General features: G+C 29.7%; 1 protein-coding gene across 4 annotated transcripts; it reads left to right on the top strand.

Annotated features, from left to right (window-relative positions):
• The first annotated feature begins 3,492 nt into the window (after nt 1–3,492).
• LOC145945227 (ATP-binding cassette sub-family C member 4) lies at nt 3,493–16,165 on the top strand. Of its 4 annotated transcripts, XM_083054095.1 has the most exons (18): nt 3,493–3,645; nt 3,714–3,850; nt 5,301–5,411; nt 5,963–6,128; nt 6,466–6,690; nt 8,236–8,367; nt 8,719–8,910; nt 9,071–9,379; nt 9,486–10,007; nt 10,111–10,416; nt 10,538–10,735; nt 11,014–11,515; nt 12,012–12,242; nt 12,479–12,718; nt 13,226–13,488; nt 13,561–14,000; nt 14,258–14,387; nt 14,871–16,164. In XM_083054095.1, exons 2-18 carry the CDS (start codon nt 3,777–3,779, stop codon nt 15,078–15,080), a joined length of 4,251 nt encoding a protein of 1,416 aa, XP_082910221.1. In that variant the 5' UTR covers nt 3,493–3,645; nt 3,714–3,776; the 3' UTR covers nt 15,081–16,164. The 4 variants fall into 4 exon arrangements, with proteins under 4 accessions (XP_082910221.1, XP_082910222.1, XP_082910224.1 ...); XM_083054096.1 differs by having other exon boundaries at nt 3,500–3,850; nt 12,479–12,604; nt 14,871–16,165; XM_083054094.1 differs by having other exon boundaries at nt 3,501–3,850.
• The last annotated feature ends 222 nt before the right edge of the window (nt 16,166–16,387 follow it).

Raw genomic sequence — 16,387 nt, 5'->3', positions numbered from 1 at the left:
TTAAAACATATATTATTATTTAATTTAATTTAATTTTGAATAGACTGTCAAACTGCTGATCCTCGCGATGATTGTCAACAATAATTGCGGGAATCGATTTAACATGTTTTTTTTTAGAAAAGGACTAGAACACAAGCGCGCGTTATTCTTCAATTTTATGTTAAAAAGAATGATACAGAAATCAGCTGATATAACTGTCAAAAAATATTAATCGAGTTTAAAAAGTACTATAACATTTAATTAAAACATATCATTATTTTACTTTTTATGACATAAATTATTTTAAAATTTAATTAACGCTTTATTAATATTTTTTGACAGAAATCAGCTGATTAAAGCGTTAATTTGATTTGCTAATTAAATTTTAAAATAAGAATATGTTATAAAAATTAAAATAATATGTTTTAAATAATATGTTATAATTTTCCTTAAACTCGATTAATATTTTTGACAGTTATCAGGTGATTTCTATCAAAAAATATTAATCGCAGATAAGGCATTATAACATATTATTTACAACATATTTAAATTTTTATAATCTATTATTTTAAAATTTAATTAGCAAATTAACGCTTTATTAGTATTTTTGATAGAAATTAGCCGATTAAAACGTTAATTTGTTAATTAAATTTTAAAAGAATAATTTGTAATAAAAATTATAAAATAATAATGTTTTAAATAAAATGTTATAGTATGTTTAAACTCGATTAATATCTTTTGACAGTTATTAGCTGATTTCTGTGAAAAAATATTTATCGAGTTTAAAGTACTGTAACATTTTATTTAAAACATTATTATTTTATAATTTTTATTACAAATTATTCTTTTAAAATTTAATTAAAAAATTAACGTTTTAATCAGCTAATTTCTATTAAAAAAATACTAATAAAGCGTTAATTTGCTAATTAAATTTTAAAATAATAGGTTATAAAAATTTAAATGGCGATCCAGTGTCGATATTTAATATTTAGAGGCTAGCCAAAAATTCATCGCTTATATATTTCGATAGTGCATTGTTTGCAGAATATTTTGGTACCTAGCAGACAGCAGCGTACAAATTTTTTTATTTAATATACATAATATAAGAATGCGCCGCATAGGGTCTGCGGCGACATAGTTCCGCATATTCTGGATCTTCTTTTATCGATAAAAGAAGATCCTGAGTATGGACCATTGTGTCTACATTTAATATTTTAATACGAGCTAAAAATCTATCGAAATATACGAGCGATGAATTTTTGGCTAGCCTCTAAATATTAAATATCGACACTGGATCGCCGCGGACATTACGCGGCGCATTCTTAATGTTCTTTATATCGTGATTGGAGGTGTTCATATTTAAAAATCTTTATCATATTCGCTTTTTTATGCAGCGCGAAATAAAAATGTATCTAGCTATTCATCAGTCATTATATTTATTTAAAAACATTAATAACGCAATGTGATTTATTTTCTAATAGAAATGAAAGATGGATATATGTATAAAATTATAATTTGGTAACTTTTTTTACAGGAATACGATCACCCTCATATATTATTGCAAAACGGTTATAGTCAATTCACTTCGTTGGTAAGAGAAACCGGTCCAGGTATGTACGACCAACTCGTCAAGGTGGCTAAGCAATCGTACGTAAATAAATATAGGGAAACATGACGAAGCATTGGTGGATTTTTTGAAAATAAATCTTCGTTAATTGAATTTTTTTTCGAATTTCCGCTTTTTACACTCAATCGAGGTAAAATCATATGTCGTTTAATATCTATATGATATAACTGTAAACTATCTGTAAAACAGAAAGAACAGAAAGAGTATACATATAAAGCAGATATACGTCGTTGTTCTTATATCTGCAAGTATAGACGAGTTTCACTATTATTTCTACAAGCTTAAAAGAGTACACTGTTGTATCTCTTTTTTCGGAACATATTTATATAGACACAATATTTCTCCTAAGTATTATAATGCGCAATGTTAACGCGAATCTAGAACGTTTACAGAGATTCATATTTTTATATGTCATATATATGTATTTAATAATATCATTTTGTTAAATTATTCTCGTCGTTTAATGTCAAGTTCTTCCACATAATAAGTCACAGTACTATTATATTTTTCTATTCTAATTGTAAGCTTTAATTTGTTTTTAGAAATCATAAATATTTCTAAATCTTTTATGAAGTGAGCCTACATCAACTGAAGATTAATTAAAACAACGAGATTAAGCAAAGTTTTTTCTAAAAACAGAGAGTTACATAAGATAATATTTACACACTGTAAACATTTGATCGCTATCTCAACATTCAGCACACGTGTATGTACTTCGAATCGTAAGAAATCTTGTTTGAAAATTGAAATTGCAATATAATATCGAGCTTAACAATTTAAATAAATTAATTTTATAGAAGTCAATAAATTAGATTGATCGAAAATAGCTAATAATGACTGAATGACACTTATATATAACTTCAAAATTATATCGATTGCGCTCTTAATTTATGATCTTTCCTCAACAAAAGTCTTTATTCGTGCGTCAATTATATAATTATATGTATATATTCGCGACACCGTGAACTATAAATCTTTAAAGTCGCATAGCGACTTTAAAGATTTATAGTTCACGGTGTCGCGAATATATACATATAATTATATAATTGACGCACGAATAAATATTCCGAATTAAACTCAGATACTTAATGAATCAATATACTTAACTTTTTTGTACTTGTTAATGTTAAAAAGTTATAATCATACGCAATTTTGGTTATATCACATTTGTAAAGGCAGAAAAAAGAGCTCAATATTTTTGTAAACTGCATTTGCTGATGCAATCTACATTGTTAAGATGAAAGTATCGATATAATATTAGTATAAGTATTGAAGAAAGTCTACGTAAGTAATATATAATATATTATATTGCTATATTATATGTAACAGATGTTATATTATTAACATCGTAATAATATATATTATATATAAATAATTTATATATAAATATATAAATATAATATACTTTTTATATATTTATATATTTATTTTACGAAATTAAGTGTTTAATAAAGTCAAAAGAGCGTTTCATAAAGAAGCTTTATTTTACTGTTCTATTATTTACTATTCTATTGTGTTCTTTCTATTGTTCAAATTTGTCTTTTTTAAAAAAAATTATACAAAGAAATACAATCAATTAAAGCAAAGAAATCAATTATGAGAATGAAAAATTATTTAAACTTATATATTTTTCTTACAAAAGTTAAAATATAAAAAAAATTGAAAAAAATATAAGTCATAAAAATTTAATCCAAAAACACTTTTGGTTTAAGAAAATATCTTTTACAGAAATCAGCTCTAGAAAAAAAAGAAATATACACGTGTTACAAAGCCATGTTTATACAACGATGACAATTTGCATTCTTATACACGAGTATCGTTATCAGTGATACCTGAAGATAATATGAAAAGCAGCGAAACAGCTGTGGCAGTGTTCAGCAGAACAAATTGCTTAGTAGCAATCGAACGTGATTGGCTCTTAATTTTAGAACCTCTACTTCTAAAACAAATTAATACATAGAGTGTTGATAAGACGACAACTCAGCAGTTGTTCTGCTGAACGCGGCCAATAATTTTAGTAAAGGGTTGACGTTCGAAAAGTAAGTCTCGAAGACCAGTGAAGAAAGTTAACGAAAGAATGTTAATTATTCTAATTTTTTCTCGACAGTATAAAGCATTGACGAGTCTTGTAAGATATTCGAAATTTTAAGGTTTTTGATAGTGTAAGAATATGAATAAAGACGCAACTTGCATGAAGCAGAATCCTAAGGAGACTGCGAATATCTTTAGTCGGATCTTTCTCTGGTTCGTATACATTTAATATAACATTTCGAATACATTTTTAGCAAAAAAAAATGTGAGATATTTTATTCTAAAAATTTTACTGCCTACTAGAAAAGAAAAGTTTATAATAAAGAAGATTTATAAGAAGGATTTATTAAGGAAAAAAGAAAATGATAATGGACAAAAAACTTTCTTATTTCATTCTTTAAAAAGATAAATTCTTGTTTTAAAAAAAAGTATTTTTTGTTTTCAGAAAGAATATTATTATTCTGTTGAGATAACGCATAATTTTATCATTTTAAACAAAATAAAAATCTTTGTTCTTTTTTTTAAATGGAATCTTTTTTTTCTTAGTAAAGAATATATTGTCGATTATGTAATGTTATATTATTTACTTTCTATTTTATAAACATATTAAGTTTATTTTAGATAATCTATAATTTACAATAAATATATTAGAACAAAATTTTATTAAAAATTTAATGTATATTTGATACAAGTATGTAAATGCACACAAAATATATCAGAATATACATGAGTGGGATATACATTAGGATTTCTAATTTAGGATATGTAACACATAAAATTATAAATAAAATTTTATCTTGAATTTTGTCGCGAATTATAAGTCGTCTAAAATAGACGATTTTACACTTTACAATACATTTTATATTACATCAATAGAAAATGATATAATATGGGTTTCGCAAATATAAAAAATCAGAAGGATTGTGTGTGTAGATATAATTGTGTTTAGTCATATCTTTATCATTTTTTTTGCACACGTTTTACAGTTCTACAGTTTACCGTAATGAACTATTCTTATGTGTGATATTTTAAATTGTAGCTTTTTAAACTGAATATATAAACCGGTACATATTATCATATCGCATTGTCCTTGTATTAAAAATAATTTATGTTTTTTTCCTATATACATTTTAAGAAAACTGCAACTAATCGAGTGTTAAAGTCAATGATGAAATAATATATGTATTATTATGGGATATTTATTAATTAACTATAGTAGAGTTAAACTTATTTCGATTTCGATAAAAGAATTGTTTAGACACTATATTTTGTATGTATATCTATTATAAAAATATTGTCAAGCTTGAAATAAATTTGTAATTGATGTGTTTAACGTATCCGCAAAATATATATTTCAAAAGTTTTTGATTTCTCGTATAATTGTCATCACTTATAGAAGGAATTTCAAATTTTTATTATTTATCTTCTTCAAATATATATATATTTTAGTCTAAAATAGGAATAAATTTAATTATGTGGAGCATATTTTTTTACATAAAATATACATCATGTGTATTATACCTACATATGTGTATAAATTTCTTTTGAAATATTTATACGAAATTTTTTTCCAGAGCTTTATGTAATTATCTTTACATTACATATTTTATCTTAAAGTAAAATTTATGTAATTACGTCTTATTGTTTTGCGATGTGCGTACAGGTGGACGCTAGACATATTTTTAAAAGGTGCGAAGACTGATTTGGAGGAATCTGACATTTATCAACCTTTGAAAGAAGATGAGTCTGAAAAAGTGACAAATCATCTTGAAAAGTGAGTATTTTCTTTTTTTATTAAAAGCATGTGCAAAACATGCGTTAGAAAAAGAATAATCTTACAAACTTTTTTATCTTGAATTAATAACTTTAAAATCATGAATCATGATTCGTAAATTAACAAAAGTCAAGTCAAGCTATTATAAATTATGATAAACACGTTTTCTGAGATCGATTATGTAGCAACATTACGTGGTTAATCACCTCTATTTTATTATAAGATACAATAATGTTTCGTAAACAGCGTAAACAATTTTTCGAATTGATTGTATCAATTTTCCGAAATGATTATATTATCATATCTTTTTTTAAGGGTAAAGAAATTTTTCTCTTTAACAGAATTATTGCAGATTCCTCAAAAGTATTAAAGACTTTACAAAATTCATAAGACTTTTACTTAAGATTTAATATTATACATTTTATATCTAAAACTTTAAGGTACGAAAACAATTACAAAAACATTTTTTAACTGACTTACTTGCCGCAAAACTCCCTATTCCTGAATTATTTTAAAGCTTGAATGCCTAACATTTTATTGCATTTGTTTAGATACTGGAATCGCGAATTGGAGAAGCTAAAGAAATTGGAATATACTGTAAACAAAGACGGGCAGAAAGTGTCGTTGAAGAGTAATGCTCGTCCAAGGCTATACAAGGCGCTTTTCCGCGCTTTTTGGTTGCCATATCTTAGTATCGGAATCTACTTATTTAGCCAGGTAAGACATTGATAAGAAAAAATGCACCGAATAATAGCAATACGAGCTCTGCGAGTTATGTAAAATGAAAAAGTCAATTGCAATCAAACGTCATGTATCGTTCGTCTTAATATATTACTGTTTTTGATATGCAATAGCTTCCGTATTGAAAGAGAGAGGAAATAAATAAGAAAAAAAATGTTGCGTCGCATATCCCCTTAAATCTCCTAACAAGAAAATATTTGTCGAGTTAGATTTTTTCTCTCTTTCTAGATTAATAAAAGATTACACATTAAAAATTTATATAAATACAAATACGCAATGGAACATTAATTGCAATGCGCGTCCTTGTTTTTAGGCATGCATATTTCGCACTTTCATACCGATTCTGCAGGGGTGGATCATCAGCTACTTTAGCAGGAAATCCAGCTCGACGGACCAGAAAAACGAGACAATGATTTATATCGCTTGTTTAATTATTCTTACTTTCCTTAACTCTCTGTTGGCAAATCACACCATGCTAATGTCGCAACAAATCGGCATGAGATTACGCGTTGCCTGCAGTTCCCTCGTCTACAGGAAGGTAATGTTACAAATAATTTTTAAGTCTTTAACGATTTAGAACGATTTAAGAGTTTTAAAAAGATGTTGTTTTATTGTTATAAAAAGATAATCTGTTCTCTCTAAATAAAAATAGCGTGTAGATCAATTCCGATTATATTTTGCGATTTTCATTATAACTTGCGTAACATATTTCTAAAAAATTCTTTAAAAAATTCGATAAATCATTGATGTAACGAAATTTTTGTAAAATTGAAAGAAATTAATTTTACTGTTGGAAAAATTAATTTAATTTTCTTCAGTTTTCAAAGAAGTGAGTTGCTCTGCTGACATTGAATTTATAAGAGAATATTTATAAAATGATCCTCCGTTCGATAATAGAAAATATAAACACGTGACATAACTTAACAATATATCCGACTCTAAAATTAAGAAGAAATAAATTTTCGTAATTAATGATTAAAATCCTTTAAAAAATAAAAGAACGTATTTAAAAATATAGAAAAAAATTAATAAGATCAAGACGCGAGAACGCATTATTATAATATATATTTTACCTCTCAATAATGCGGTTAGCATATATATAGTAATAGTAAAACTAATTATTAACATGTGATTAATTTATTAGTAATTTTTTTTAAAGACTTATTTTTTTCAAAAGACCTATTTTTTCAAATCCTGTTTCTTCAAAAGATTTTCAATAAGTGTCGGTGGGCCATAGTTTTTGTAGGCAGGCCGCGTGTTTGACATGTTTGACTTATATACACAGCACGCACACACATATGTATGTAATAAACATATGTACTTTTTATTAAAAATTGTAATTATCTATAAAATGTGCTGTTTTAATTTATAATTCACATAATTATACATTAAAACGTTTTTATCAGTCATTCATCAGTAATATTTTGTCTTGATTGATTTTCGAACGCCTACACACTGTCTTGTTGGAATCTCTTTGACTTTGCAAATTCTCGTAGTACGTAAATGCAAAGTCATTGAGAACAATGGTGCAGCAATTGTTAACATCTACATATTATTTTCTGCATTAAAATGCATCTTGCAACTTTTATCGGTAACGTTCATACGTTAAATGCTGAAATCCTGCGAATATGTATGAAGGAATGATGTGTATTCTTTTTTTAAACGTATTTGTTTTGCAAACTACAACAAACTGCGCGAGTAGAAAAAAATACTAACTGAGAAAAAAAAAAGAAATTTTATAGGTCGCAATAAAAATGTCTCATTATTTTCTGTTTTTTAATTGCAAGTCTACATTATTTGCAAACGATATTATAATATATTAAATAATTTAAAAATTAAAAAAATAATTATTACTTATAAATTAAAGTAAAATTTTAAACTAAATTTAATGATAGTCCAATTTTTTAAATAAATGACTCAAATTCATAAATAGTAACTAATTCATGCGTTTATATAATGTTATTTGAGAAAAAAAAGAGATCAACAGCATGAAAATAGAAAATCTTGATTTATATAGTATTCATGAGATACAGTTACTTATGTCAATTAATAAATTCTCTAATCTTTTTGAAAATGATTGCAGACATTGCGGTTAAATCAAACATCTTTAAGCCAAACCGGTGCTGGACAGATTGTGAATCTTCTCAGCAACGATGTCAATCGTTTCGATCTATTAACAATATTTCTGAATTATATATGGATTATGCCTTTTCAGGTAACGTTTCGTTTAGCAAAAAGTGTTTGTATGTAAAATATTGAGAGAAAAAAGTAAACCTCGTCAAAGTATATCTTGTAATTATATTTCTCTTAATTAGAATTTCTTAAAGTAATTAATTCTTTTTATTAATAAATTTGATTCACTTGCTATATTTTAAAAAAACGTATACATTTATTTTTATTTATATACACTTATCTCACTTAATTCCGTATACAAATGAGAATAAAATGTAAATTTATGTTATAAAAATATAGCATATTTTTCGGTGTATTTTCTATTATCTTCCTGAACATTATCTTATTATATAGAATTACATGTTGAAATTACTAATTTTTCTCTATTTTCCAGATCATAATCGTGGGATACATAATGTGGCTTAAAGTCGGTGTCTCAGCTTTCGTTGGCATCGGATTACTGTTGATTATCAGCTTACCGATTCAGGGAACCTTCAGTTTGCTAAGCCATGACATTAGAGCCAAGATCGCGCTATTGACTGATCGACGAGTGCAGGTGATGAACGAGCTAATAGCCGGGATACAGGTATATCTCTAAAATATCTATTTTATTTTTAAACGACTGTTCGGATAAATGTATTAATTCTCCTTACAGTTTTAAATAAATTTTACAAATTTAAAATTTTATAAAAGACTTTTTTTATAGATTTTGTCAAAAATTTTCACACACTCTCATTTTTTTTCAGGTGATAAAAATGTATGCCTGGGAAAAACCATTCAGCAAGATTGTATCGATAACGAGAGCGCTAGAAATCAAGAAGATTAAATTTTCGTCATACGTGAAGGCTGCATATTTGGCCATTATGGTGTTTACCGAGAGGCTTCTTCTTTATTTTACCTTAACGGCATTCGTATTATCGGGAAATAATCTGAGCGCTGATGTTACTTATGTTCTGACGACATATTACAACATTCTTCAACTCACCGCGGCCTTGTACTTCCCGCAAGCTCTCATAATGTTAGGTGAAGCGATGGTGTCTATGAATCGATTGGAGGTGCGTCATCATGTGTGTTATCGCGTTTCAAATTGCGCTAAATTGATTCTTTTATTTTTCGCCCTTATATATTTGCTTAATGACTAACAAAGTCTTCAACACGCAGGATCTTTTATTAATGGACGAAGTGAATATGGAATGTCTCGAGGAAACGTCGCATTTGCAATCTAAAGATAAAAAATTAAGCAAAGCGATTGCTACGAATAATCAAATAAACATCTCCAACAATAAAACTTCCGAGCAAGCATCATATTCAAATCGTCCAGTTTGCGTGAAGCTTTATCGTGTCTCAGCAAATTGGACCAACGGTCAACTGCCACCGACATTGTGCAACGTTTCAGCGATTATTGAACCGGGCAAATTGTGCGCCCTGGTCGGTCCAGTGGGCTCTGGCAAGTCCTCTATGCTTCATCTGCTGCTGAAAGAGCTGTATCCCGGTGCAGGCTCCGTGGTTTTTACGCAAGATTCGTCGAAAAATGTTTTCCCTAGTAAAATGCTTAGCGGTCATCTTATGGACAACCCAAATCTGCGCATCTCCTATGCTAGCCAAGAACCTTGGCTCTTCGGGGGCACCGTGAGGGACAACATATTGTTTGGCCAATCCTTCGACAGAGTCAGATACACTGAGGTGATGAAACTATATCTTCATACATATTTCTTTTAGATTTTTCTTAAACCTTTCAATCATTAAAGAGATCATTGATAAGATCTAGAACTTCTTCTGATTTCAGGTGACAAAAGTGTGCGCATTGATTAAGGACTTCCAACAGTTTCCGCAGAGCGATATGACGATAACCGGTGACAGGGGTGTGTCCCTCTCCGGAGGTCAAAGGGCACGAATCAATCTCGCGAGGGCGGTCTACAGACAAGCGGATCTTTATTTGCTCGACGATCCTTTGAGCGCGGTGGACACCCATGTCGCCAAACATCTGTACAAGAAATGTATCACCGAGTATCTCTGCGGAAAGACGACGATTCTCGTCACCCACCAATTGCAATTCCTAAAACGTGCGGACCATATTATTGTGTTGGATCGAGTGAGTGTCAAGTTAATATTTCTGAATCAGCATTTTTCGATCTTTCTTTACTATAAGATTATGTTGCCGGTTAAATTTTTTTACAAAATCTGTTTAACTTTTTTCTTTTTTTGCGAAAAAGGGCTTCATAAAGATGCAAGGAAGCTATAAAGAACTGGTAGAATCAAATAAAGATTTCATTGAGATGATGGATAACTTAGCGACAAGCCGTGAAGCGCAAAAGAAAGAGGAAAACGCGAAAAGAATTTCGGAAATGTCTTCTTCAATGAATAACACGATATTCAAACGTCCTTCGTTATTATCGATTGCAAGTTCCATTGTAAGACAATCGTTTGTTGTCTCATTATATTTTGGTATTGTTCTTGTTAAACAAACACTGACTCCTAATATCAATTAAATAATTAAAAGTATAATATTTTCACACAGCTATATTAATTACGGAAGATGTTTAATATATATTTTTTGTGCATTAAAACATTATAATAAAAATGTCTAAGAAATCTAAAGCATTTACGATTTATAATTTTGCGCGCGACCGCTTTTATTAACTATAATTCGTCTTTGCAAAATTATTTAAACGAATATTTTTCTGCGTAGCATTCGGACATCATCGATTCGGATTACACGAAAAACAATCAGGAAGGTGAAGCGATGATGAGTGGTTGGGTATCCGGCAAAGTTTACAGAAAATATTTCCGTTACGGCGGCAACTACTTTATTCTATTTATGCTACTGCTGTTTTTCATCATCAGCCAGGTCGCTACCACTGGCAATGATTACTGGGTTTCATACTGGACCAATCTAGAAGAGCTCAGGCAAAATGAAGGCACCTTCGACGCCAAACAAAATAAACAATACATGTCCATGAGCAACGACAGCTTCCTGGGGTCGATCTTCACGCTGAATTCAGACGGTTTGATCAGCACCATAGACGCTATATACGTTTACACATTCTGCATTCTCACTTGCACCCTCACTATGCTGGTTCGCAGTTTCCTCTTTATGAAGATCTGCATGAACGCCAGTATCAATCTACACAACACTATGTTTTCCAATCTATTGCAGGCGCGCATGTCCTTCTTCCATACCAACCCTTCCGGTAAGTGCAACGATGAAATGAATAAAGAAGAATGATATAAACAAAAAAAAATGTGTCAGATAAGAGAGATGATAATTTTACAATTTGGATTATTATTGAATTTGAAAATCAAAAGACAGAAATATTTCCTTTTAAATATAGAAATATTTCCTTTTAAATTTTACGAGCATCATCAATATTATAATGAGTCTTATGTATAATAGAAGCCTCTGATATAAAAATATAATTTCGGGAGAGAGATAGGCTAATAAGAGAGAAATGATTTTTATAATGATTCTCTATCTGGGCTAGAATTAAATATGATGATTGACAAAAAGAAATTTTGAATCGTATATCTGCAGCATTACAAGAAATTACAATAATTAAAATAATTATTTTATATATAATAATTTTACTCCTTAAAATCAAATTATATATATTTTATAACTTTTATATTTCCATGATTTTTTTTCCTTAGATATCGTTTAGAGATATAACTTATATAGATTTATTTTAGGACGAATATTAAATAGATTTTCAAAGGACATTGGCACGATAGACGAACTGCTACCCAAAGTAATGTTAGAAGCGCTTCAGATGAACAGCGTTGTAGTCGCTATATTAATCATGGATATCATACTTAATCGATGGATGTTAATACCGATAATGACAGTGGCTATTTTATGTTCTTTTATAATAAAATTTTATCTCAGAACCGCTCAAGGCATCAAACGTCTCGAAGGAATAGGTAAGTATTCAGACAAATTTCCATTCATTAAAACAAAAGAGCATTTTATTTTTCTTAGATTTCTCTCGATTTTCTCAAATTCTTAAATCATCGAGCTTAAATTTCAAGTTCTCACATAACTTTCATGATTTAGATTTAGAATCTTTAAATTTCATTAAATATTAATGTATCTGAATTCTGAACGTTTTTGGAACAGATGTACGAAGCATTTATGTTCGATATGACTTGGTTTTCAGCCACGAGCCCGTTGTATTCACACATAAACGCCACGTTGAATGGGTTGCCGACGATCAGAAGCCACGGTGCCACCATCGAAAAGATAATGCGAAAAGAATTCGACGTGTTGCAGAATACTCACAGCGGTGCGTGGTATCAACTTTTGGCATGCGCAACTGTTTTCGGTATCGTTCTGGACACAATCACGTGCTTGTTGATCGTCTCTCTTTGTTATTCCTTCATACTGTTAGATGAAACTGGTGCGTAACTTCTCTTTGGTATTTTAATTTCGGAATATTTAATATCACTCGTTTCTATGCAATTTGTGGCTTTGGAAAATACTAGATTAAATTAATGTTATATATTTTTCAAGCCAAAATGTAGGAGAATATATGATATTATAAATAAATATATATGAATTCGCGAGTATTATAAATTCTTTTCATCGCGAAAAAGATAAATCAGCAATACCGGTTAAAGAATCGATCGAGATTGTTCATTTGTTGAAATTAATTTTACAGAAGAAGCTTATTACGTAGTTGTACCACTAGTGTGATCAATTATTAGTGGCAATAATTAATTATAACAAATGATGAGATAATATAACCACAAGTCGATTAATGTCTCGAATTTAAATACGTCATATGAGACAGAATGTTAAGTGAATCGAAATGTCTCTGACATTCTTGTGATTATTACTATTATTATATATAACAGTATCTTCTACAAATTTTCGCATTTTGTAAATTTTTCTCGTTAATTTTCAGGCAATATATCTAGTGGCGATGTAGGTCTGACACTTTCTCAATCACTGATCCTGGTCGGCGCTATGCAATATGGCGTTAAACAGATGGTCGAGACTTTCTCGTTGATGATATCAGTGGAAAGAATTTTTCAGTATACAAATCTTCCCGCAGAATCAGCTATTACCTCGGACCAACCTCCTCCGCCTACGTGGCCATCCCAAGGACGATTAACGTTCAAGGATGTCAGCCTAAAGTACAACGAGAACGATCCATTTGTCTTGAAGGTGAGTGAAGCAATCGCTGTATTGCAATTCAATGCACGTACGTATGTATATTTCATTCATTTTATTTCGTAGAATCTAAACGTGTCCATCGAGCCTGGTTGGAAGATCGGTGTGGTGGGACGAACTGGTGCCGGCAAATCATCTTTAATCTCCGCGCTCTTCCGCCTGTTCAACGAAGGTTTGAAGGGCGAAATAGAAATTGACGATCGAGACACGAGCACGGTAGATCTGCGGGAGTTGCGTTCTAAGATCTCCATCATACCGCAAGAACCGGTGCTCTTCTCCGAGAGCTTACGCTACAACCTGGACCCGTTCAATCAGTACGACGACGTGAAGCTGTGGGAGGTTCTTCGGCTGGTCGAGCTAAACGAAGTCTCCCTGGACCACAACGTTCTCTACGGTGGTCGCAACTTCAGCGTCGGTCAAAGGCAGCTCATATGCCTAGCCAGAGCGATCTTGAGAAATAATCGCCTGCTCGTCCTCGACGAGGCTACGGCCAACATCGATTCGCAGTGAGTCTCGATAGATTTTTTAGCGACTCTTAACGAGTTCGTAATAAATAAGCTTATGCTTTTAGAGATATTGTCCTTTGAAACAGCTTAAAAATTTATTAGAAAATAGTTTTGTTTAATTAAGTATGAAAATTTAACAATATCGAAAGTTTTTAAATCGAATCAGATCTTCAGCAAAGATCTAGACACTGGATCGAATGAATACTCTATTTCTTCTGTATTTGCGATTATGCTAAAATATGTATTTCCGTTTCCAGCACCGATGCCTTAATTCAAAATACGATAAGAAGTAACTTTAAAGATTGCACTGTCATCACGGTAGCGCATCGTTTGAACACCATTATTGATAGTGACCGCATCATCGTGATGGAAGAGGGATACATCGTGGTACGTATTTCATGTTAAAGCATGGGAGTATGATAAAAAAATATTGATTTTATAAAAGATAATTAAGAAAATGTACAATACTTCATTCATATAATCATCTTAGAAAAAAGTTTTACGCAACATTTATTAAAAAAAACAACTTATACATTTAGAAAGAATTTTAAAAAATTACCATTACAAAAATAAATAGTTAATGTTCAAATTTATATCATGATTGGAGTCTTAGAAGAAAGCGGTGAAATAAAATTAAATAATTATAAACATAATATAAAAAATTGATATTTTCGTAAGCTTTTCTTTCACATTTTTCGAAATAATTTCTTTAAAATTATATTATTAGCTCGTAAACAAAGTTAATACCTTTATTTCTTCTTTCACTGAGAAAACTTTTAATATTACAAAAATATTTTTGAAAATTTTGAAACTTTCTCAACAGAAAGAGAAAGAGAGAATGGATATGTCTAATAAATAATATACAAACAGGAATTTGGCTGTCCATACGAATTATTGCATGACAAACCGGACGGCTATTTGAAACAAATGGTGGAGAAGACAGGCAATGAAATGGCTCAGAATCTTTTGGAACAGGCGAAAAAGGCCTGTCAGAAAAACGAGAATAATCGGAATTTGGATCTGTCGACGCAAAGTTCCAGCAAGAGCGATATTATAATCACAGAACAATCCAAACTGTAGATTTATTCGTACTACGGTACATATAACAGCGATTTGCATTGAACGGAAAAAATTGTGCAACTGTTATGTGTGATGATTTACTTATATGTGTCACACACTTTAGTGTTAATATATGAATTGTTATATATTATGTCGTATCATAGTATATATTATATATGATCATTATATTAAAAGAAATTTATTTATTTTTTTTTTTTTTAAGCAACCTTGAATCAGATTCAACCTTGAACCTCAGACACTTTCAATTTCGACTAAAGAAGTATCATTCACGTCTTAAACATTATATACATATATTGATATACTAGCAATAAATTTGCGATTAAAAATTTATATATAGTGTGTTCGCTATTTCAAGTTCTTCATTGTTCCTATATAATATATTTTGAAAATATAATATATATTTAAAAAGAAAGAAAGAGAGAGAGAGAAAGCAAAAAATGTGTGCGCGTGTGTCTGTTCAACAGAAAATGTATAAAAGAATAAAATAAATAATTACAAATTAAAGAATCTATTTTGCACGAGCTAATTGTGCGTGCTAATTTTCTACGATCGTAGATTCATTATTTTAATAAAGCAAAAGAGTTTTTATTTATATTAAAACTGTTATGAAAATTTCATAACACATTTTATCTCACTTATCGGAGGGCTGACGAGATCAATTTCGCGCGTGCGATCGCGATTACATTCATAATTAAATAATATATAAATTAGATATAGATCAATTTTGTAACAGCGCACGTAATATATTTTGATTTGGATAAAACTTTATCTCGTTCGATTATTCGATCTGCGGAGATCGCGCAGAGAGAATAAGAGCTTTGCCGATTATTATTTATTATTGTAGTTGTAGTTTCATTGCAGCATCCAAAATTGAATGCCCCTGCCATCTCGCGGAGAAAGAATGATAGCAGCAGTAGCTTTAGGAATGTTATAACCAGGTTATAACTCTGATCGAAAGATATTCGTCAATATTATGCTAATATATGTCAAAAATATCTAATTATTTAAAATTATACATATAGTTATACATAATAAATAATATATAAATTAGATATAGATCAATTTTGTAGCGCACGTAATATATTTTAATAAAACTTCATCCCGTTCGATTATTCGATCCGCGGATAAATTATTACCCTAAATTAAAATAAAAAACATTGAGACTCACCGATACGATGCGCAGCAGCGGAATTATTGTAAACTGTAAAATATATATATATGGAAATTATATAATGAAATTTAAAATAATTGATATTTTGAAAATAATTATTTACATTGAGAATATTTAATTAATAATAAATAAATAA

The sequence above is a fragment of the Prenolepis imparis genome, unplaced genomic scaffold (assembly GCF_030444845.1).
Source record: "Prenolepis imparis isolate NDT839.2.m4 unplaced genomic scaffold, iyPreImpa1.0 SCAF_14, whole genome shotgun sequence".
Classification (NCBI taxonomy): domain Eukaryota; kingdom Metazoa; phylum Arthropoda; class Insecta; order Hymenoptera; family Formicidae; genus Prenolepis; species Prenolepis imparis.
The sequence above is the reverse complement of the archived record's forward strand: the minus strand, read 5'-3'. Positions and strand labels throughout refer to the sequence as shown.

Bases quoted from the DNA above. Each gene is read 5' to 3' on its own strand.
- LOC145945227 (XM_083054095.1), top strand. From the start codon at position 3,777: ATGAATAAAGACGCAACTTGCATGAAGCAGAATCCTAAGGAGACTGCG. The intron at 3,851-5,300 runs GTTCGTATACAT...ATGTGCGTACAG, and splicing joins TTTAGTCGGATCTTTCTCTG to GTGGACGCTAGACATATTTT. The intron at 9,380-9,485 runs GTGCGTCATCAT...TTCAACACGCAG, and splicing joins TGTCTATGAATCGATTGGAG to GATCTTTTATTAATGGACGA.